At 44.5% G+C, this 25392-nt stretch overlaps 1 protein-coding gene across 1 annotated transcript in view; it reads left to right on the top strand.

Annotated features, from left to right (window-relative positions):
• The first annotated feature begins 343 nt into the window (after positions 1 to 343).
• The window catches only part of LOC124593932 (LON peptidase N-terminal domain and RING finger protein 3), a 190526-nt gene continuing 165477 nt past the window's right edge, over positions 344 to 25392 (top strand). The window contains exons 1-3 of the mRNA XM_047132285.1: positions 344 to 423; positions 9825 to 9913; positions 10207 to 10548. Coding sequence (XP_046988241.1) covers positions 344 to 423; positions 9825 to 9913; positions 10207 to 10548 — 511 coding nt within the window. The remainder of the gene's footprint in view (positions 424 to 9824; positions 9914 to 10206; positions 10549 to 25392) is intronic.

Raw genomic sequence — 25392 nt, 5'->3', positions numbered from 1 at the left:
ACATTGGTGAGGGTTACCGGGAGTCGTGCATATCCTTCAGCATGACATGTGTTGGTTGGAGTGGTGAGACTTGAGGAACTGATGCTTATGATGTCATCTGCGGCAGTCGTTGCTCATTGTGCTGTTAACTATGCGGCCGTGGTGGCTTGTGAGTCGTGGCTGAAAGAGAAAATGTAGCGGGAGCTGGGGACAGAGAGATATGCATGTATTACTACTGTGGTGGGAGAGGATACTCTAGGTAAGGGAGGATAGATGTAGGGGGTGAGTTAGAGAACAATGAGATCTGGAGGAGGAGAGTTCTAGATGAAAGGCATTATGGAATGATCCATGATGGCGGACTGTGATGAGCGACGTTGAATGGGCTGAGCGGCCGTCGAAGCGGCGCTGGGACGACGGTGACGAGCTGTGGTGGAGTTGTGAACGGTGAGTGTCTCCGATATGACAGGCATGGAAACAGCTGTGTCAGGTGTGGTGGGATGGCGGCGACAAACAGATAGAAGTGGCGATGGCGACGGCGGCGAGAGAGTGGTTGATGCGTGATTGGTGGTTGACGTCGTCGACGGCGGCGGCGGCGGTGAGATGAAGACGGCAGCACTGACGATGATCCACAGAGTAAGGTGACGACGAAACACATGCACACGCTGCAGAAGTCTCGAGGTCGCAAATAACACATGAAAGAAAGTCTCGATTACGAAAAAAAACTACACAGACGAACGAAACTTCCTGGCAGATTAAAACTGTGTGCCCGACCGAGACTCGAACTCAGGACCTTTGCCTTTCGCGGGCAAGTGCTCTACCAACTGAGCTACCGCAGCACGACTCACGGCCGGTACCCACAGCTTTACTTCTGCCAGTACCTCGTCTCCTACCTTCCAAACTTTACAGAAGCTCTCCTGCGTCCTGTACACAGACGAACAGTTACGGACGCAAAATGTACCCTACGAGTCTATGCAACAAGTTGACCAGCAACAAACGAACTAGTTCTAGGAAGTACCTAGCCTGGTCCTGGGGAAGGATGTGTACGTTTTTCCTGTTAATGAATATAAATAAAACATATCGAAAGAAGTAAAGCAATGTCGTTATGTTTTTACTACGCAAAGCGAAATCAGTAAATCCATATATCATAGGCAAGTAAATTCAATGTTCTTTTATATTCGTAAAGATAATATTGTGTTAAAAAAAAACAACAGTGCCATGTATTGTTTGTTTGCTGTACTACTAAATTAACAGCGCCATCTATTGGTTCTTTGGTGAACTACACCGCCACATCCGAACCACTAAGCTGAGTAAACTCCTAAAACTATAAATTACGATATTTTTTCCGTGATCCGCTTTTAATGAAAAGCCCCAAGCTACGCTAAAGTACTCTGTGAAAACGTCATGAGAATTCGTTTATTAGTTTTGGAGATTAGCATGTTCAAACAGCTGCACAAGACGATTTCGGTGACAATTTCAATTACTACTTCTTTTTTCCGTGATCCGACTTTCACGAAATAAAGCCTATATGTTGCCCCAAGTCACGCTCAAGTAACCAGCAAACGCCCCAGAAACCTCGAAAAGTCTTCTAGTAGTTTTGCAGATTAGTGTGTTCAAACAGACACGACGCTTTTACACTTTTATTATTAGTATAGATTTCATAGAGTTATCTAGTTTTCTTCGCCAGGTGCTTCGAACGACTATCTTACGTATGTGTTTGTTGCTTCCCCTCTTATCAGCTTGTCAGTTCGTAAGTACCTGACGAGATGACTAAAAATTGAGTGTTAGTCACTCCAGTCAGCAGGGTAACCTCAGAAACCACAGTACTGATCTAGTTCACCATCTCTTCTTTCAATATACTTGATCAAACGCGGTACTCCATCCAGGAATACACGACACCATTCTTGCCGTGCCTGTGCGATCCAAGGTAAGCGAGAGCGCCTTACATATGTTAAACCCGGAATTCTTTGTTGCCAAAGTATCATTTTTATGTGTCGAACGGTATCGAGAAGCTGATATTACTCATGGTGGACCCTACGGTTGACACTACGGCGACATCTCTACAAGCTGCGAGTGAACAAACAAACCTGTGAGGTTGTTGGGCGACCTCCGACACCGACTCCACATCCGGGTTTTTTTGCGGACGCCTGCTGTATTTCACAGTTTGCGAAAAGCTGTTCTCCGTGGAGAAGAAGGAAAACCTGCACGAAACCGCTGGCTAGTACGTAAGGACTGGGCGGCGCGTAAGGTTCGGCGACAGCTGTGCGCTCCCAGGGCCAGTTACATCAAGACCGGGGCGGCTGCGTTACGCGGCCTGCCCGGTCACCCGTCAGCGTTTATAAAACTCCCATCCGGTTATGGAATGATGCGCCTTCGTCCGGCACGGCAATTCTATTTGCGCTGCGACCCTTATGAAACGAACGCAATTGTGGCGTTGCAGTTGCTGCCTAACAGGGATCCCCGTTTCATGTCCAGGCATACACAGATTCCCGCTCTGTGGACGTAATGTTTACTTTCGCGTCGCACCTCCTATATGTAATTTTTTATTGTTTGTCTTGCTGGTGCACTCATGTAATCTCCAATGATAGAACTAAAGACAAACCATTCCTTGGGGTAAAAGACTATAAAAAAGCAGTATGTTTCTAGTACCTGTGATGACTTGTTGTTGTGTGATGTCCTTAGGTTAGTTAGGTTTAAGTAGTTCTAAGTTCTAGGGGACTGATGACCATAGATGTTAAGTCCCATAGTGCTCAGAGCCGTTTTAACAGTTTTTCTAGTACCGCCTAACGCTTAGTGAGAGGGGACGATCTGGATATATATATATCAATTCATGACATCCATCTTTACAAATTTCCTTTTTCTGACCGACACACGTCCAGATCGTCCCCTCTCACTAATATATATATATATATATATATATATATATATATATATATATATATATATATGATGACTCTTGAACATTATTAAGGTAAATACATAGTTTGTTCTCTATCAAAATCTTTCATTTGCTAACTATGCCTATCAGTAGTTAGTGCCTTCAGTAGTTAGAATCTTTCATTTAGCTGGCAGTATTGGCGCTCGCTGTATTGCAGTACTTCGAGTAACGAAGATTTTTGTGAGGTAAGTGATGCATGAAAGGTATAGGTTATTGTTAGTCAGGGCCATTCTTTTGTAGGGATTTTTGAAAGTCAGATTGGGTTGCGCTAAAAATATTGTGTGTCAGTTTAGTGTTGATCAGAATAAGTAAACAGAGAAATATCTGAGTACGTTCAGTTTTGCTCAGCTGTTTGAAAATCAAGTAACTTAAGAGGTTCATCAGCACAGTCATTAATAATTTTCCTAATGGGACGTTACATTAGTAGAAAAAATTAGAAAGCCTAGATCGCTAATTGTTTTAAAACAATGACATTCTCCGTTTATTCGCAAAAATGTTTCGGCGAAAGCAACAAAAAAATGGTTCAAATGGCTCTGATCATTATGCGACATAACTTCTGAGGTCATCAGTCGCCTAGAACTTAGAACTAATTAAACCTAACTAACCTAAGGACATCACACACATCCATGCCCGAGGCAGGATTCGAACCTGCGACCGTAGCGGTCACGCGGTTCCAGACTGAAGCGCCTTTAACCGCACGGCCACACCGGCCGGCGAAAGCAACAGAAAATAGTTCTTTCCGCATGAACATCAACAAAGATAAATACAGTTTTACCAAAATATAGATACATTTCTGTGTGCAGAATGGTTTTTATTTTCACGTCCCTCTTACCAGTTATTTGTATACTTCGTACTTTATTTGTCCTTTGATTCGACGCACACGTTTGTGAAACCACATTTCAGATATTTCTAGCTCCTGCTTTTATGGTTTTTCAGCTGTCCGCTTTTCTATTTCTGTGTTCTGCTGAGGGTCTCGGACTCTGGAACTCTTTCTCGCACTCTTGCATTACTAAATATGATTAGTTAAGGCACTGTTTTTCTTCAGAACGCTAGTCTGCTTCTTACATACCTTTGTTTGTTTCCTTCTAGAGTGTGATGTTTTCCAGACTGCAGATGTACTGCGTCAGTACTAATTTCTTAGAAAGTGTAACACGAACAACAACCTTTAATGTTATAAGTCACACCTCAATTGAGTCAACACGTCCACCGCGATACGTGATTAGCAAATCACATGGCCACTTTTTATCTGTCCTCCCTAATCAAAATCTTTAACTTATCTACGCAGTGCTTTCATAATCTTGGTTATATCAAACGATTGGTATATAGTGAGGCCCCGTCAGGAATGAAAGTCAGGGTAAGGAAACTGCACCACACTAATGTTAATTGGCGGGAGAAAGGCGGAGAGAAGAAGATATATCAGTGTTTAACATCCCGTCGACCTCGAGGTCATTAGAGATGATGCACAAGTTCGGAGATGGTGTACAAGTTCGGATTGAGGAATAGGATGGGAGAAAAATTATCTGTCTCTTTTTCAAAGGAACCATTCCGGCATTCGGCTTATGCGATTCAGTGAAATCACGGAAAACCTAAATCTACATGGACGGTTGGGTGTTTGGACGACCATCCTCCTGATTGTGAGTCCACTTCGCTCACTACCGAGGGAAGACAGCATCGGGGATAACATTGAGGACAGACCTGTGGCGCAACTCGCCATTGTGGTACATACTGCCTGCGTACCCAACAAAAGACACCGCTCTCGTCGAAGCCTCTTATGAAAGCCTGAAATAGCTGCATGACACGTTGGTGTGCTTCTTCCGCTTCAGTACTGATAACCGTCACTCCTTAGTGCAACTGCAATGTCTCTGTAAGAGACATATTTTGTTTCTTACGAGTAGTGTTTGCGAAAAAGATAAATCATATGATAATGTTAGCCGTGATATAGCTAACTGTAAAATGTGGTGATGAGTGGGGCAGGGGAAGACAAACAGCATAATTGGAGAGGTTTTTCTTCGTTATTACGGATTGGTGGTTTAGTTAAAGTGTGGATGTATTGTCTCAAGTGTAATTGTGCAGAATAAATGGCTGTCGCGAGTGCTTGTATGGTATAGGGTATAGCGTTCACGGCTGAAAGACGTGTGTACTGCGACAAAAAGCGAAGACTCCTTCCATAAGCAGTTATAATCAAGCTCTGAAACTTTCAAGCTACGCAAAATGTACAGTTCTCAAGCGCAAAAAATGATAAATAAATAAAATTGGAAACGCTATCCGACTCGTAGAGGTTAATAGAAAAGTCCCACGCCTATGTACTTTCATAATTTAAAGCAGCGGAAATAGGTCTGCATAGCTAATACTTGGACATCGCACAGTGAATATTGTTTCGTAAAGGCATACGAATATCGTATTAATCTGCGGAATCTATACTCACGATACATTACAAACAACAATCGGCAAATCAGCACCCGTCGACCTACCTTAGCTGAATTCGGAACCTAATAGCATGCTTATTGCTGGTCTCTTGTGAGATCGGAATCGAGTATTTGATTTCCGATGCGCCCTGAATATTTGAGGATGGCGAAGCGATGCCGCAAGATTCAGCAATATGATGGCCATCCACCGTGCCACAATCTGGTGACTTAATACAAAGAATGATAGGGGATAGCTCGAAAAAATCCAAAATAAGTAAGGTGATAAGGAATTATAGTGTATGTGATCTGGGGCTTTACCGGCGTGTATGTTGCTTCCAAGGTTCTCGGGCGTGCTCCCGGATCGAATCGTCGAAGGTCCACGATATTTCGGCGAACAACCGTTCCGCCATCATTAGGTGGTGCTGATGGAATCACCACCTGACAGTGGCGGGACAGTTGTTCGCCGAAATATCGCGGACCTTCGACGATTGGATCCTGCAGTGCACCCGAATACCTTGGAGGACGTTACATTGCCAAGAAGGGGCACAAGAAATTATTTTAGAAGCCCACGTGGGTACTCAGACCTACAAAAACAATATTCAGATTCACGACAAGCAATAGGAAAATCCTTTCATCATCTCACGGTTTATGAACGAGCAGCACTATTTTATACTCCAAGAGAGCGTAACGGCTTTGACTTCACAGCAGAGTGAAATTAAAAGATAATGTACGGCACTAAAAACGGCCTCCTTTTAATTAAGTATAAGCAATCTATGAGCTTCCATTTTACCACGCCCTGGCACACAGCCCAGTTCCTAGTCGCGGAGTAATCGCGATCAAGCGATGCCAATATAACGTCGCCACTTTATCAAAGCTTCACAACGGCAGGCATATTGAAATGGGTGCGCCTAATTCTTTATTTATTGTAGAATCTCAACAACAGCATTGACCTCCACCAGACAAAGGTAGTCTCCCATGCAAGGACGGCTCCAGCAACAAGCATCCAACCAAACCCGGTACAGAAAATAGACTAGATCAGCGAATACTCTTTCAGTCTTTCAGACGAGAAGGACCTAACGGCCCACAACCTACGAACGATTCCCATAGGTCGAAAATAAACTGACTCCCTCAATATCTAAAATTGCTCCAGTGGTCATGGAAAGAGGTTATTACACTACATTGGTTAATCGAAACTGATTATATCAAACTCACATAAAGTATTTGAAAGATAAATATCGCGAACTACTAAAAGCAAAATATAATGGTAAGAAGTGAAAGTGCTGAATGAACAGGCGTCTTTCACAGTAATGAAGATGATGAGAGAATGAAACCAGATGCCGAAAAGACTACTCTTCTTCAATACTGTGGTCACTGAGACGCCAGAATCATATAATGATTTAGTTAGAATCATCCTGTTTCAGATCTCTACAACACGGTCACGGAAGAATCCTTTCGTTGCCCTTATAATCGAATTCTAGCTTGGCTCAGCCGCTGCTCACGTAGTTGCTCGGGCATTAAGCTCCATCTTTCCTTCCTTTTCCTCGAATGCCACGAAGAGGCTCGCTAACGCCGTCTCCTGGCTACGAGACGGATGGATCACAATCAGCAGTGTCACATACCCACACACCAAGAAACACTACAGTGACGTTTGGAATTTAACCCGATCTGGAGATCAGAAACTGTATGCTAACAGATTGCTTTGCCTTCCTGGTTGAACCCTACTAACCTTCTATTAGATAGCATATGGCTTGTTGCAAAGGATGGGAAACACGTGAACGACAGTGCAATTGAGCATTAAACGAACCACGAACGGTTCCCTGAACATACGTAAGATAATCTGTAGTTACATGCTTCTATTTCTTTACTGTGTTAACACTTTCACCAATACAGAAGATGAGGGAAGTATTCTAGAGCTGAAGTTCACAGTGACCACTTTATATCTTTGAAGCACCACATTGTTATTTCCGTTATGATTCTAGCTAAACTAAAATATGTTTTGGAGGGTGTTTGTAATGCCCTGAATGATAAGTAAGTGTAGCTGTACAATTAATATATGTACTGTATTATATTCTAAAGTGAAGAGCGGATGAGAAGACAATTTTTTTCTGAGGAATGGGGGATATTTTGAGAAACTAACAAACTAGTTCATGAACCTAAGCACAAGCTTCCTCATAGACATTTTTACTTGATTTTCATAACGTCATAGTTCGCTTAAAATATCTCTCATGCGTTTTCGCTTCCCGAGCACGGGGTCCCGCGTTTGATTCCCGGCGGCGTCAGGGATTTCACCTGCCTCGAGATGAATGGGTGTTTGTGTTGTCCTCATCGTTTTATCATCAGTCATGCATGTGGCGAGATTGGACTGAACAAAGGTTGGGAATTTGTACGGGCGCTGATAACCGTGCAGTTGAGCGCCCCACAAACCAAACATCGTCATCATCATCTCTCATGCGTGTGTTTGACGCCTGTCGGTTTCTGCCGTTTACAGAGCATAGGCTGTTGCTTTGCGGGGCTGCAACTTATAAGGCCGGTCTGTATTGCCATCGATCACATGTCAGAGCACAGACCATCGCGGACAGACACTGTGTACACGAAGGATTATTCTTACAGAAGTTCTCCTGCTCTCTTGGAGCAGATAAAGCACTAAGAGATTTGTTAATCAGAGTGAAAATGGTTCAGACTGGGGCTTAGACTAGAACCCCGAGCAGAGAATTCATAATTATGTTTCATAAAGCTCTAACATAACTTCCACTGAGCAGAAACGAGCCCCTCAAGCTTACAACAACTAACTTACACATTATTTAATGGAACTAATACCATACAGAAGTAGATTTCTTGGCAGAAGCGACAAAACTCCGCTATGTAATCTAATAACAAAAACTGCAGTTACACAGAAGAAGTGATACAAAGTGATGGATAATTAGTAGTTGCAAACCTGATAATGGCAGCATTTTGCTAAAGTGTCTCATGCCAAAACCGAACAGTGTTATCATTGCTCATAAAATTAGCGAGACAGTTACAAGTCTCACTCTATTTATGTACAAATTTAAGTTTAAATGAATATCAAGACAGGAGTGACACAGGAAGATGGATGTTCACCCCTTCTACTTAACTCAGTTTTTGAGGAAATATTCAGAACATGGGACAAACAAATCGATGGTGTTAACATGAGGAAACACAAGGATAGAACCGTCAGCATGAAATGTCTAGCCTTTGCTGATGTTGTAACCATCAAAACATATAACAGAAAGGAATCCAAAGAAGCTCTACACACGCTACATTAAATCTCATCCATAACAGGACTACGCCGTACATGGACACAAAATCCATAGGCAGACACCCATAGGCAACGAAGTATGGAAAGAAAATACAAGTAGAAAATTTAAAATATGTCGGGGACGTTATACAGAAAAAGAGGACTAAACGCGACGTTCAATGAACAAAGGATCACAAAACTACGAAAAGCATACAGACTTAAACGGAACCATTACAACAAAATAAGTACTTCCATCAGTGCCATATTCAGGCTCTATAGACGTCCTACCAGACGCATTGTATGCCTCAGAAAAAACAGTAATCAAGTGAAGAACGAAAATCAAGGAGATGGAAAAACAAGAAGGAAAAATACTGCGAAAGACCTGTGAGCCGGTTCAGGAAGAATCTGTATGAACAAACGGAGACGATTACAGACAAGAAGGGCAAAGTTCTTGGGATACATACATAGGATGAACGAACAGACCGATTAAGAAGATTTTTAACGTAGTGACAAGAAATACATCTACATTTATACTCCGCAAGCCACCCAACGGTGTGTGGCGGAGGGCACTTTACGTGTCACTGTCATTACCTCCCTTTCCTGTTCCAGTCGCGTATGGTTCGCGGGAAGAACGACTGCCGGAAAGCCTCCGTGCGCGCTCGAATCTCTCTGATTTTGCATTCGTGATCTCCTCAAGAGGTATAAGTAGGGGGAAGCAATATACTCGATACCTCATCCAGAAACGCACCCTCTCGAAACCTGGACAGCACAGTGAAAAGCGGTTGGTTAAACGTAATCGTGGAAGACCTCAAGAAATTTAACATCTCCACGGAACATATGACAGACAAGGAAGAATACGGAAAAAAATCTGAAAACGAAAATTTGAGCAAAGGCATAACTAGAGCAGCAAGGAAGTGGACAGAAAAGAGGAATAAGAAACATGGCGAATATTTGAGAAGTTTTGGGGAAGAAAAAAGAAAGACAGAAAAAAATACCAGGAAAACTGTGTTTTAACTTTTTCCTTAAAACGGAATGAACGACAATAATGCTTCTGTTGCTGATGCGGTTTTTTTAAGTGGAAAACTGATGATAGGGAGGCGGCTGCTCGTTCGGGGCGCTGTTGGCAACAATAGCCGGTCTGGTTTATGTAAAGCTGGGTGCGGACGAGGAGAAGTAGCGCAAATGGGAGGCGTTATGTGAGCGGAGGCACCCACATTTAGCCGGTGAGGTGGTTATACGGTGCCCGAAGCCGGCGGCAGCAGGAGCTGCGCGGCGCGGAGCCACGGCGCATGCGCAGAGCGGGGGCCTGGAGGGGGCACGGCGCGGGGCGCGGCTTACGTAAAGTCGTTCACTGCGAGGCAGTCAGTGTGCGAGCAGGATTGCGCGCAGTTAGTTGGTGGTGAGTGCCGGGCCAGTGAGGAGTGCGCACCGGCCACGCAGGCGACACAGGCCAGGGAGCAGGGAAACCGGGCGGTCAGTGACAGATGCAAAGGCCGCGACGGAAGCGATGAGCGGCGGTGAGTGCGACGGCAGTGCGGCCGCGCGGCGGCGGGTCCGCCAGCTGGCCAGCGCGCTGCTGGAGGCGGCGGTGGGCGCCGGGGGCGGCTGCGCGGCGGCGGCCGGGGGCGGAGACGGCGCCGCGGCCGCGGGACCTGAACTCAGCCCGTTCGCGTGCCCGTCCTGCGAGGGCGTGCTCGTGTCGCCGGTGACGCTGGCGTGCGGACACAGCCTGTGCCGCGTGTGCACGGTGCGGGAGGCGGGCCGGCCGTGCCGGCGCTGCGGCCTGCGCCTGCCCGCCCCCGCCGCCCCCAGGGACGCGAACGTGAACGTGAACGTGCTCGTGCAGGCGCTCACCGAAAAGTGGTGGCCCGCCGAGCTGGCGGCGGCGCGGCTCCGCGACCAGGGCAACCAGCTGTTCGCGCGGAAAGACGTCGCCGCCGCCCTGCGCAAGTACGACGACGCCCTCGTCATCGGTGAGTAGCTTCGCCTGCCTCGCCGTTCTCTTCTCTTCACTGCACTGTCACCAGGTCTCCGCGGTTACCGCGTCGCTAAACATCATCACACAATACACTTTTTGGAACGATCCAGTAGGGTCGCATGTAGGAAAAGCGAATGACAGGCGGTGATTGGGAAGACAAAGCTACAGTTACAAGACGCCTGTGCGGACTACGATAGAATCTTGCTCGAGTCCGTGGAATTCCTGTCTGTCGGACACATCGAAGGTGCACAAACAACGAGAACAGAGGATGAACCTAGGGTTGTTTGTCCGGTACGAATGTGTAATAGAAACATTAACCACATGTCATTGACCTAATATGAACATGCAAATCAGTCAGTCAGTCTGCGTAAGAAAGACCAGTTATAAATTGAAATCCGGAAAAGTTCAATCTTATAACAGTCGGTGAATAATAGTAAGACACAGAAAAATATAGTATTCTTGAGTTCCGTAATTATAGTGGTCAGGACGTGAGACGAATGACAGAATAACGGGACGGTAGTTTGTTATAGCTTCTGGTACAGAAAAGTAGTTTGAGTTGCAAGAAAGTCCAAGTCTATCTACTTTCAAACAATACTGCCAGATGATTTGGTCTTTGTATATTAATCTCATTCTGAGAATAAGAAAGATAGAAGAGTGAGTGATTTCCTCATGTCAGCACTTGTTTACTAAATTGTCGCTAATATTATTACCGTGCAATTCACAATCAAGTGCGTGGCAGACGGTTCATCGAACCAGATTTAAGCAACCACTGTACCGTTCCACTCTCGAACACGAAGAACAAACACAAATCCTTTCGTGAGAGCTCTGATTTCTCTTATTTTATTATGATGATCATTTCACCTTATGTAGGTGGGCGTCAACAAAATATTTTCGCATTCGGAGGAGAAAATTTGTGATTGAAATTTCGTAAAAAGATCGTGACGCAGCGAAGAACATCTTTGTTTCAAGCGTAGATGGAAGTAGTTTCAATAAATGTCTTTATCGTTCGGTTACAGCTAGAATGAATGCTTCGTAGAATTTTGTGGGACAATGTTGGAAATAACCTTCACCTTGTTTTGAGTAGTGTTGAATTTCTGTTGAATGAAGAATCGGACACTTCCAATATGCATCTGAGATTTAAGTGTGCTGCACGGTGTAGTGAGCTGTTACCTGGAGTCATGTCGGCACCATGCAGGTGTCTCCCAGGCAACGAGCGGTTAGACTATTCTCTGGCACCATGAGTAGGAGGTGTTGACAGACGGCGCGCCGTGTGTCAGCGGTGACGTTGTGGGCGGCGCGGTTGTCCCCTGAGTCAGGAGCTGCGGCATGGCGACGAGGAACGGCCGTCACGCCTGCTACCTAGAAAAACCTTGCGGCGCTCGCCTGTGCGCTCGCGAAAACGCGCACAGTTAGGCGAAACCGTTACTGCGAAGCACTGGGAAGCCCGCGCACAGAGAGGAGGAAGTGGGTTTGCAATTGTTTTCTCGCTACAGACTGCCAACGTGACGCCTTGCTGGTGGCAATCTCTTTGTAACCAATCCTTTGCACCTCCCGTGATTTATATGGAAACAAATTTCCTCGTTGATGAATTGACTTTGTCATTTTTGACATCATTTTAGCCTTCCCGGAAATTCACGGTAGTGTGTGTGTGTGTGTGTGTGTGTGTGTGTGTGTGTGTGTTTTTGTTTGTTTTCAACATCGTCAAACAATAGCGAGTCTTGTTCATTGTTAGCCTGTCTCGAGTAACCTGCGCTGCATGAGGAATGCCAAGTTCTGAACACGTCAGCAGCGCTGACTGGATAGTTACGTAATGATTTGCAGCAAATATTCCAAATAAGTATGAGGTGCTTTCGTGGCAGAAATTTTCCTTTTTTAAAGTAGTAATTTGTTCCTACAGTGAAAGAAATCATTTTTCTCATAATCTGTAATTCCCGCCTCGTCATCAACTGTCAACCCCTACGGCGGTTCATGGCAACGAGTCTGAGTTCACTCGCTCGCCCATTTGAGAAGGAACGATTGCTGATGTATATAAAACTGGAAGAAACTTGTGTTCCGTTACTGTTTTTATACACCGTTATTATTTAACGAAAATGTTGTAGTTGCAGTTACAAGCCGCTAAAACATGACAGTGTCAGTTCATCGCCTCTATCGCAGCAGAGATATTTTCGACGATAACGTGAGTAGCAGTACCACAGTGCTGCATTTTTAGACGGCACACAATCAGCATTGGGACTGGAACGGTGGGCCCAGCAACAATACCTCCAGGAAGATGCACGCGACAGCTTTATATAACGCCAAACTCGTCGCGGGACTTACGAAACGATGGGTGACTGGCGGGCACTACGTAATCACGAGTTCTCTTGCGCAGTTCACTGCAGGTCTAGCCTGTGGCCCACGGTATAGGGTTGCTACACTGGGACGGGGCGTGCTGCGGTAAATATGTTTTGACTGACTTGGGTAATCTGTAATGCCAAAGAAAAATTTCTCCCGGGCATTTCAAACTCTGATGAGCTTATCCTCTAACTAAGAATAAAACTCTACCCTGAAATTACAATTACCGCAACAGGAAATTGCAAAATTAGATAATTTTTTGCGTTATTCTGTACAGTATGGTTTCTTGTACAATGGCTGTGTACTTGGTAACTATGCATTACGGTTCCACACCATGTCATACAAGGAGACGATCGCCCACTGTTTGCTTCTCCAGCTAACATCGGCCTGCGTGCTAGCGGCCTAGCATCCATAGAAGAGAGAACAGGTACGGGGATTGCACGGCAGTGCCTTCGGTCTTCCTTTACGCAACGGGAGCAGCCAGTGACCAGTTACGAAACGGTATGGCGAACAAGGAAGTGCCGGCTCGTCGCGTAATAGCATCATCTCAGCAATTGTAGACGCGGTTGGGGCAGCCATTCAGCCGGACGCGGCCTGGAGCCGCTGTCCCCGTTCCCCTGGCTCCTAGGGGACGCCGCAGAGATGAGTGTAGAATGAAAGCCTTTGTCACTTACGTAATTGAGATGTGATGTACGCCACGGGCACTGATCTTTGGCCTCCAGGCGGTGCGGTGTGTTCTGCCCCACGTAGTATGAGATAGTGTCTGCTTCACTTACATAATCACTCGGAATTTGTTTTTCTCCAACAGTACTTAAAAAGAGCTCTATTTCCAACACCTGTCTCTGTATCTTTACGTTAGCAAACCGTGACATCCGAGACAAAGAAACACTCACTCTGTTATTACAACAGCTGTCACCTGCATGCCTGAGTACTGAACAAAGGTATGTACGTATAACTCTGTTGCGTAGTTGCGAAATTGTGTCATTGATTCTCATTGTATCTCCTTGCAACCGTGATCTTATTTGCTAGTGTATCATTTCAATTCCAAAACCGTCTCATGTATTCCTCTTTTATCGCCAACTTTCTACTATTTTCGTGTCATTATACATTTCTTCCTGTTCGCTTGGTAGTGTATCACTTTCAGATCTGATGTAAAGGCTAGCATCATAACAATAATTTGCTTTCTTTGCATAATACTAACTGGAAATTACAGAGCAAATTAGTTTTTCATTACTGTTTCAAACTTCTGTCTGTCAGCTCGTTCTATATTGTCCTCCAACTTTTCCTATATCGTATTAATTTCTTCATGTCCATGTGTCAAGTACATCTGGCATTGCCATTAATCTATTGTACGTCTTCTGATTTTTGCCTGCACTCACAATGTTCCTTTCTAGTCATCCATCTATCTGTAAGCCTGCCAGGTTCCCCCTTGCATGTTCGCTTCTGTGGTAAGAATTTCCCGCGTGCTGATTTCTGCATCTGTCCGTTCATGTAACAGTACATGTTTATTACGTAATTCATCTCTTAAGGATGTTAAAAATTATGTAAACCGTTCGATCACACGATGTCCTACAAAATAGTAATGGTACCTTAAGTTGTGGCTACCGAAATCTTCACATTCGTCTATTCGGCATTTTCACGCAAAGATATACCATGCACGAGCAGTAGTTCTTGCAGATCCTCTCGTATTTTTCTCTAACATTGCTCACATAACTTACTTTTAATTAAAACCTTCCTGAACGTCTTGTTAAATGCAACTTAATACACCAGACGATTCACCCATATAATTAAAATAGCGGAATTAGTAGGAACAAAAAACAGCTTTCTCCCAATCCGTTAAGATCGAAATGTATTTAACCAGTAATGCGAAAATTTCTCTCTATTTAATTCACGTTAAATAACTAGGTCTAAAGGCATATTTATCAGTTTCATATACAAATGACATTGCTAAAGTTACAGGTGACAATAGGTATCAGAAACAGAATTTTATGTCCAACGAGCTGTCGAAAACAGACCTCTTCTATAGGGCAACACATAACACGACAGTCGGTACTGGTTCACGAAACTGGATTTCCGTTATCAGCCCATGAAGACAAGCGATTCTGTTCTTTGCTATTCAGAGAAACCGCGGGAAACTTAAATGGGAAAGGTAGAACGGAGATCTGAGCCGCCGACGTCTCCTGTGTGCGCCCCGTACAGTCGTGCCATCTTCCTCGCTAATTGCAGCCGGATCCGCCGCACGGCAGTCAGCCACACTGATGTTTCGGCCGTGGAGTCAGACGTAGTGCTTTGTGGAGAAATAATTTTTGTTTTAATGTAAAGCCAGGATGCAGATTTAGTAACTACTGACTTGTATCACACAGATACCTTACACGATTTGGACAAAAATGTGGAAACACCGCAAAAAATGGATACTTTAACATAAATGCTGATATGAAACTTCCTGGCAGATTAAAACTGTGTGCCCGACCGAGACTCGAGCTCGGGACCTTTGCCTTTCGCGGGCAAGTGCTCTACCGCACACTCCGCTGCAGAGTGAAAATCTCATTCTGGAAACATCCCCCAGGCTGTGGCTAAGCCATGTCTCCGCAATATCCTTTCTTTCAGGAGTGCTAGTTCTGCAAGGTTCGCAGGAGAGCTTCCGTAAAGTTTGGAAGGTAGGAGACGAGATACTGGCAGAAGTAAAGCTGTGAGGACCGGGCGTGAGTCGTGCTTCGGTAGCTCAGATGGTAGAGCACTTGCCCGCGAAAGGCAAAGGTCCCGAGTTCGAGTCTCGGTCGGGCACACAGTTTTAATCTGCCAGGAAGTTCCATATCAGCGCACACTCCGCTGCAGAGTGAAAGTCTTATTCTGGATAAATGCTGATACTAGTCAAGGTCGCAGGCTGCGCTGTTGTACTGAGCCACAAGCGACACCTGTGCAAAATCTTCAAACGCTGAAAGTGTCAGTCATGGTCAGAACAGTGTTCTGTACAGTTCTGAGTTCGTTATGTCGGAGCTAAGAGAAGTCGAATTTGGGCAAGTTGTTGGTGCTCATATTGTGCGTGCTTCTGTAACCTATAGAGCCAGAATGTATAGTGTTTCAAGATCTTTACCGCATACAGAAGAGGACTGAGACGAAAAATGAAGAACCGACAGCTCCAAACGTCACTGCAGATCAGAATGTCACATTCGCGACCCCTGTCAGTACCAAAACAATACGAAGGGAGCTCCATAAGCAGGAAATCACAGGGCTAGCTGGAATTCCAAAATCACTTATCAGTCATGCAGATCTCCGTAACAGGAAAACGTGGTGGCGAAGCTGTAAAACCTGGACATTGGATCATTGGAAGGGTGTCATTTGGTCGGATTACTGTTGTTTTACATTGTTTCCAGCTTATGGTCGAGTTTACGTCCCAAGAGTATTGTGAACATTCGATGATAAGTTGGGCAGCCGTATCGTACTGTTCCATAGACTCCATGATTAATCTGCAAGATGGCGCTACTGCCAAGGATTATGTGATCATTTTGGCTGATCTGGTCCATCCCGCCGTAAAGTTTCATTCCCCAATGATAACGCTGTGTTCCAAGACGACGGCGCCCCTGTTCTCACAGCTTTCATCTTCCAGTACTGGTTTTGTGAGCTCGAGAATGAAGTGTCTCGTTTGCCCTGTCCACCACAGTCAACAAATCTCAATATTATTGGCCCATTGTGGTCAACTTTGGAGATAACTTTGCGTATTCGGTATCCCTCTCCATTGTCGTTACCTGAACTTGTCGCTATTTCGCAGGAAGAGTGGTGTAAGATTGACCTGTATTTATCCATTCCGAGACGACTGGAAGCTGTTTAGAGTGCCAGTAGTTTTCCCGCATCATACTTGTCATAATAATGTATGGTGTCTACGGTTTTCTATAGTTCCACCCTCTGTAGATGCTTTTCAGCATATAGCTGTTTCTACTTCAGAACTCGTAGCGTAATTATAACATCAGAAGCATTGCAGCCAGACATTTGTTGAGTGGAGCGAAATACAACATATCTAATGGTGACTGAGCAAAGATATCTGACTCAATATTGTATTATTAATGAACATTGTCGAGATGCCGCACGAAATCTGGAGAAATGTGCGGTTCATGCATATTTATCTGATTACATTAGCGTCGGTCCCAAGCGCGACGTGCGTGCCACGAACCACGAGCCCGTGTCCCGCTATCGGCTCGCCGCGTCCACAAACACGCCGCCTGAATTGTGGTCGCTTGTCCGGTGACGCCACGACGTGAACTCCGACCTCTGTCCTTTCGCATTCCGCAGGCGCTTTTGTCCGGTGGATTTCATCTGGAAGGCAGGAGGCTGACTGGAACTTTTCCGGGAGGCACTAAATATGCCTTTCCCATTGTTCTTTGTGACATATGCCTTACATGGACAATATTTTTCGGTTGGCACGTCCATAAATCAGACTGAAAAAAGCTGTAGCTCTCGCGTTCTGCACGAGTGTGGTTGTGGAGGCTGTTATACCTTTACAAATTTGTCAACGGACAACGTTTCAGCATCCAACTGCACATACTGAGTGGCGACGTGGCTAATTGTGGGAACAGCAGATCGCACGAGCTCGAACTAGATATGGGACAGCGCAAGAAGCACGTGCGGTGCAAAGTTGCCTTCACATTCCTTTTGTTAGCTGCTTTCAAAAAGTACATGCTTTCATACTTTGTAACCTGAAACATTGAACCAAAGGTAACGGATAGGTGCACCGATTCTAGCATTGGTTTCTTAAACATAAAAACAACATCCACTCTCAAACCCTAAAATTTAAAGGCTCGAATAAATATATCGATTAGCTGATATCGAGAAGCTGATTATACACGAAAAAAGTAATTTCATAGACAACTTCCTAATACGGGTATAGTATTTCAGATGAGCTGAAAAACTCTACATTTAGAGATTTCTGCGGTTGTGGACAGCAAAAATGGTAAACAAATGTTCCTTTTAAACAAACGTGACAGCCAATACCTTACCCCCTATATTTGCATTTAGAATATGTGACGTAACAACACAATTGGATGTTTTAAAATCTCAAATTCGTGTAACTAAACTAGAAAGTCTCTTTATTGATATTAAAATTGCTTCATACGAAATGCTCATCTTGTTCATTCGCGAAAGAGATTGCACGTCCCTCTGTTATACACACGCGAGTATTTCAATATCGAAATACTGTGATGTCAAACTGAGGATAAATATGATTATTACATTTTAACACTATTTTCTGTCGCAATCGCCGCTGCCGGGAATGGTGAAAAGGTATAGACTGAAAGGAAGGGAAAATTAATAATCAAGGACTAGTACGTAGTACCAAATGGTAAGTTGGGTTCAGGTTTGTTATAAGATATTTTAGAGAACAGGCATTGGCATGATCACGCGGAAAAGAAGAAAAGGCTCGCTAGTCTTAGAGACCGAGACTACGAAGTCATATTAGTGCTAAACCGTAAGTTTGCCTACTGAAATACTGACAGTAAATTGTTACTATAGTTATCTTTGGCAGGATACTTGACTTCCAATTCCAAACAAGTTATGTCATCGTATTTATCTAGAACCAAAGAATTCGTACAGTATTGGCGGTGGTAGTAGTATAAACACAGTTCCTCATGCCCTGTTTCTTCCGTGGGATGGAGGCATTAAAAATTCGTGCTTGCTTGGAATTTCTTAACAAGCTACGCATATTATCGGCTTTCATTTTTCGTTCGTCAGTTACAACACAAAAACAACATTATTCTGAAAATGTTTTCACCTCGACCGTGGACAGAACGGTTTATATATGTAATGCCATAACACAGATACAGAGAAGGTAAATTATTCATGCCGTTGCACCTTTTTTTTCTGCTGAATATGTGAGTCGATTTGGTGGAAACAATGTATAAACAAACTCGAAAGAAGTGTTGGATGTAGACTCCAAAGACTTTTGAAAGAAAATGAGAATCCGCAGTTCTTGAAAGTTTTATATAATGTTGTAGGTACATCATGTAATTACTGGAAAGGGTCAGTCCCATAATGTACAAGAAAACAGAATTTTAAAATATTGCACGAGTGTTTCTCCCACACAGAGCACTGCCTGGGTAATGCCGAGATTTTGAAAAGTTTTACGCAAGCCAGGATAAGTTTCAGAAACAAAAATTTTAGTAACAACAGGCTATCGAATCTATCCGTGGGAGTAATCGGACTCTTGTCGTCAGAAACCTACATGGCGCCGAGAAGGAGTATCCATATCATGGAGTTGTATCACTATTCGACATATGAACTCTGAAGTTACATCTGTACCTACGTTTACATGACTACTCGGCAATTTACACTTAAAGTCTCTGGCAGAGGGTTTATTGAGCCACCTGCACACTTTTTCTCTACAATTCTACTCCCTAATGGCGCTCGGGAAACACGCACACGTAAATATTTCCGCTCGAGCTCACATTTATGTTTTTTTTTTACAACGATTATCATTTTTGCCTATGTAGATGGGGGTCGACAAAATATTTTCGTATTCGGAGGAGAAAGTTTGTATTTCGAGAAGATCTCTTGGCAACGAAAAACGCTCTTGTTTTAGCGATTGCCACCCGAACTCCCCTATCACATCCGTGATACTCTTTCCCCTATTTCGCAATAATGTAAAACGAGCTGTCCTTCTTTGAACCTTTTCGACGCCCCCTATCAGGGAAGTTGAGGAACCGGCGGTTGGATGATTGTCGTAGTGGTGACGCTTTTGGGGAGCGGCTGCAGGCAGAAGCAGCTGTCTTCTCCGCAGCGTTACGTAACTGGGAGGCGCGCGATCGTTGGGGAGCGCTCCGGATCTCGTTTTGCGACGCGCGGTGGCCGTGTTTGATGTGCCCCCTCCGTTACAGCTGACGTGTTTCCAACATGCAGCTTATGCCAGACAGCGAGTTTCTTCGAATACATTCTGAGACCTCTTTAAGGAATTTTTAGAAAATACAGAACTGTACTTGTAGCCGAAAAAGGAACCCATGAGTGAGGAAGACGTGACGATACTAAATTTCCCCTAGTATGCACGACTTCTCGGCTGCTGGTAACCTTGAATAGCTTTAATCGACGATAGAAGGACCCGGTACGTACAATTGGAAAAGGTACCGTTGGAGGAGTCTGACAATAAACACATGTTCAGCGAGTATTCGAGGCAAATACAACCGTGTAGCGCTTGCATAATACAATACTGTGTTGTTTTCTACATACAAATATTGGACTATTTTTTTTCTGCTTGCGATTACTGAATAAAATAAAAGGAGATGCAGAAATCTTGTCAGTATACACATTGCTTGTCCCCAAAGGCACCCAGGTCGCCCGCCGAGCATAACGTGCTGATTCAACGAAAGGACTGTCGTCAGTATTACATTAATGTTTTACTGAACGAAATGTTTGAAATTCATATGGCGCAGTGGTCCAAGATTTGCAGGCAGATTCTAGAGAAAAAAAAAAATAGGAGATTCGTACTTATTCATCGAACGTCAATCCGTATTTGCAATTCAACGACATCGGCACTAATGCCGAGAAAGGTTGCTATCATCTCAGAAATTTTCCTGTTCTTGAAAGAACAAGCAGTCTTAGTAGGTAGCGTCGACTCCTCTCTCATATCCTGTCAGGTATGATTGAGCTTTCATGAATAACAACATTCCATCCCGTGGTTGGTTGTGATGCCTCCTGATCTGCGATACATGAAATCAGATACTGAAAACACTCTTGTCTTTCTTGTTTGTAGTAGCAGCAGCTTCTTCGCACCCAAGTCAGGAAGAACGGGATGAGTCAGAGATACTGTCCGCATCATGCCACCACAATATAAGAAATTGATTAGTAACTTGACAGAATAACATCATAAACTTGGAATTCCTCAGTTCTTCAGCCGGCCGGAGTGGCCGTGCGGTTCTAGGCGCTACAGTCTGGAGCCGAGCGACCGCTACGGTCGCAGGTTCGAATCCTGCCTCCGGCATGGATGTATGTGATGTCCTTAGGTTAGCTAGGTTTAATTAGTTCTAAGTTCTAGGGGACTGATGACCTCAGAAATTAAGTCGCATAGTGCTCAGAGCCATTTGAACCATTTTTTCCTCAGTTCTTCAGCACTTTTCATCACCTGCATCGCTTTAAAAAATTAATTTTTCGTGTCATATTTTTACACGATTCAGAAGTAGTATAAAGTTACTCGTATTTCATACGTATTTGGATTTGCTATCATAGAAAGCGATTCAGTCGTTCAGACTTGTCCATGGATAGTGTGACAAAACTAACCCATACGATCACTATCTCCTCACTTCAAGTCAAAGTATTCCCATACTGAAGAAAAGAGCGGAGGGGAGCAGATGCACCAATCCTGGATCGTCGTTCTGGACAAGGTCCGAGTGGAGGTGGGTTTCCGATGCCTTCCTCCGACGAATTCTCAAGTTCGTACGTGTGTCGCGTGGATGATTGTGACCAGTGTAGTGTTGGATTCGTGTCCTTATGTTTGAAGCAAAAGGGAGAGGGCGAAACCCGGTGCAGGTACACGGCCCACTCCTGTCGAACAGCACCAGCCGAGCTTAACGTGCCCGTCTGACGGACGATTCACCACCAGCAGTATAATGGTTCAAATGGCTCTGAGCACTATGGGACTCAACTGCTGTGGTCATAAGTCCCCTAGAACTTAGAACTACTTAAACCTAACTAACCTAAGGACAGCACACAACACCCAGCCATCACGAGGCAGAGAAAATCCCTGACCCCGCCGGGAATCGAACCCGGGAACCCGGGCGTGGGAAGCGAGAACGCTACCGCACGACCACGAGATGCGGGCCAGCAGTATAATAACCCGCCCTCACTTCATGAGACATTGCGAACAGATTTGAAATTTAATGTAGGATACTGGTGCAAAGCTGTTGATAAAGAAATTTACGCCACCGTCTCTCGTCCCCGTGTCGATCAGATTCTGACAGCAAAATTTTTCCCGCACCAAGATTCGAACCGGCTTACCTCAGACTCAAGAGGCACCGCTCAGGCGTGCGTTAGCGGCCTTGGCTACGGAGGCGTGTATCTCCTCACGTGAAGGTCGCTATTTACTCAAGGTTGCGGCTTAATCGGAACAAAACGAAAACACCGTATGGTCTAAAGTATGTCGGCTTTGTTCTCCACTAAGGCTCTCTCTTTCCCCGTCACCGCAAGATTTTGCGCCACCCTATTCAGATTCACGCACTGTTAAAGGCTGAGTGGAAGCAAAATCCCTATCCAGCAAAACTTGTTTGCAAATTAAATATTCCGTAACGACAGTGTGTCCAGCAGTACTATCAGCTATTCGTCCCGTATATTAGTAACGTTAAGTTACTCAAGCCGCCAGCACACGGGGCAAGGCAAGCTAACGTTGCCGTCCAAACATACGGGATCCCCAGCGTGACGAGACTCTATGCCGTCGGCTCACGGGACGAGCTGGTTAACGTGATCTTGCGCTCTCAGTGCTCTCCAGCAGAGTTGTCGGCCTTATTTGGCTCGCAAACAATACAGTTTGTTCACGAAAACGGACGCGTGTAAAATCCCCACATTAGCTGTATTACAACGCACATTTCCTCCCTTGTCCATATGCTAGTCGTGTCGTTCTGTCCGTGGTGTGCATGAATAAAAGCTTCAGTATCTGTGAACGTGTGTTAAGCCAAAAAGGAAAGACACATGTCCATGTCAGTGAGGACATCAGCTTACAAAAGTCCATCAAATCGAACAAACTCACTCAGACCGCACGTATATTTACACAACATTACGTAATACAAAAATTTTTTCTATGAATTTCGTAAGAAAGTCCAACAATCTTTTGGAAAACATGAAGGTGAAGAAAAGAAAAGGTGCAATAGGACTCGAACCCTACACCAATCTACTCTCTGCGCTGTGTCATGGTGCCTCTACACATTACGTTTTCTTTTAATCTCATTTTGTTCGTTTTAGTTCGTTCCAATCTGCTCAGGGCGGACGTCGCAAGACACTCGTTTCAGTTCGTCGTTGATCCATTAACTCGGTTTTTTTTTTTTTTTTTTTTTTCCAATTACATAGGGCAGCTAACCCTCTGAGCGAACACGCTGACCTACCGTGCCGGCTCTCTAGGCCGTACCGTTGTTATAAGAGCTTTTGCATTTTATTGGATTTTATCTTATAGACTTCTATTGCCGATTTGTTGTTAATATACATTTAATTATAACAAATCCTAACAAGAACGACACGATGTTTTATGAATAATGTTCCGTTTCCTTAAAACTGCTTTCTCTGTTACCATTCGAAAATAGCAAAATCTGAAAATTCCTTAACCACCAGTATGACGTTTCCCGTAGTTTTACTACAATAAATAGTACCAACAACTATTCGTTATCGGGATATTCAGTGTGCTGGTGCTTAGAAACAGTATATATTTATGACATGTAAGGTATAACATAAGACCTACCGAATATGGGCTTCCACTGAACGAGGAAAGTACAACATGGTATCCTGTTGTCTGCGGGCCTCAACATTTCTGCTTGTGACTTAGTGAGCGTGCTTGCTTCCTATTCGTTCTGCTTTACGTCGCCGAAATATCTCGCAGAACTTGTTTTATGTTTAACGTGACGAAATGGCTCATCAACGTGAAACAGCGCCAGGTGACCTCAGAAAACTCGTAGAGGCCACGTCAAAGTTAGCTAACTCGTCTCGAGTGCCAGCAGCTTTAGCTTAGCTCCATGCATGTAGACAACACGAAGTTTTCTTGCTGGTGACGTAGCGTATTTTTGCAGTAGTTTTCTTCGGTGTCTTTCTGCTCTTTCATTTACTGTTCTGTTTGTGTGGCTTCTACATTCCATTCGCCCTTTTTTTCAGAATACTGTCTATAGTGTGCACGGTTCATTGTCTAAGCGAATTAGTGTCGGTAGAAAAGTCGCCACTCTCGCAGGCAGCGCGGGACCAGTGTTGGCTGCAGCGAGCAGAGTAGAGTTGCCGTGCTTATACTGCAAGATGAGGGCGCCGCTGTATTGATCCGCAGGCCGCGCCGCGCCGGGCCTTGGGCATTCACGGCCCGCCTGTCGCTCTGAGCAGACACCGCGCGCCGGCAAAGGGCACCGCCCAGCACTCCGCTCTGACCCAGCTGCCAGATGATTGATTAATAACGTGTGCCGTTTTCACGAAGCGTATGGAATCACGAGCTCTGGTTCTGCTAATACTTTACATTCTTAAAGAACTCGGCCCCGTTTGTAGTTAGTTGGCTCGATACTTTTTTTTTCATCTCGACCTTGTTTTCGTTATTTGCCAGCTACACGCTCTCGCTCTACGATTTTAGGATGGTTCTAACTTTTCTTTCGGTGGCTCTGTTCGAAAACATACGCATTGGAACGCATATTCAGTGAAGTACATGTTTTGCAAAGAGATGGCGTGATTCATCCGCCATCCCACTATCTTTTTCTCCGTTGTGCACTAAGATCACCAGGAATGGTTGATGCCCAACCTTGTGAGAATTGATGTAGTTCGCGGAGTTTGTGCTACATGGGACCTTGTTATCCGTAATGAGTCATACAGTATTTATGCTACCGGTTTTCACTGCCGAGTAAGATTTCCATTCTTCTTCATCTTTAAAAGACAATGTCCGTCTTCTTCTAATTTTGCGCAAGCTTTCCTGTGTCCTGTTGTCATCTATTGGAGATCTTGATATTTCGTATTCCTCATTAAATGAGCGATGATTCTTTCCGCCGTTTATTCTTTCATTTACAGTTTGATACACTGTTTCACTTCAGATGATCAGATGTGTGTGAACTACTTAACCTAAATTATCCTAAGGACACACACACACACACACACACACACACACACACACACACACACACGCATGCCCGAGGGAGGACTCGAACCTCCGCCGAGACCAGCCGCTCAGTCCATGACCTTTCACTTCATAAATGGCACATAAGTTGAGACTCAAACCACAAAAAGCTGTACAATAAATATACAGTTTTATTTTTGTCTTTTTTCGTGTGTTATTTTCGTTCCGTATTCTTCCTAAAGACTTATTTCTAGGATTACTGGCTTTTAATTGCAGTGTATTCCCGTCTGGTCAGTCTAGGGGCAATATGCAGTGTGTGTTAACTGAAGAAAACTTCACATGGAAAGATCGCTAAAAAAAGCGTTTTATAGAAAAGCCGCTTTCCACACAGCTATTCTGTCATCATCGGACTCAAGCTTTTGAATTCTTGCAACATACCATCGATGAGTGTTACACGTCACTTCACCTTGCATATGTACACCCCGTTACACTGAAGGTCACTAGACATCGGCATGTCAAATGTAAAAGTAATATGTACAGACATAAACATAACTACGCTGCGTCGATTGCAAGTGCACACTTTCAGTACCAGCTAGTAGTTGCTGGCCAGTTGCCAGCTCGTAGTGAAAGTGTACACTTGTAATCGACGCAGCGTAGTTTATGTCTGTACATTACTTTTACATTTGACATGCCAATGTGCAGTGACCTTCAGTGTAATAGGGTGTACATGTGCAATGTGAAGCGACGTGT

Source organism: Schistocerca americana, chromosome 1 (assembly GCF_021461395.2).
Source record: "Schistocerca americana isolate TAMUIC-IGC-003095 chromosome 1, iqSchAmer2.1, whole genome shotgun sequence".
Taxonomy (NCBI): Eukaryota; Metazoa; Arthropoda; class Insecta; order Orthoptera; family Acrididae; genus Schistocerca; species Schistocerca americana.
The sequence above is the reverse complement of the archived record's forward strand: the minus strand, read 5'-3'. Positions and strand labels throughout refer to the sequence as shown.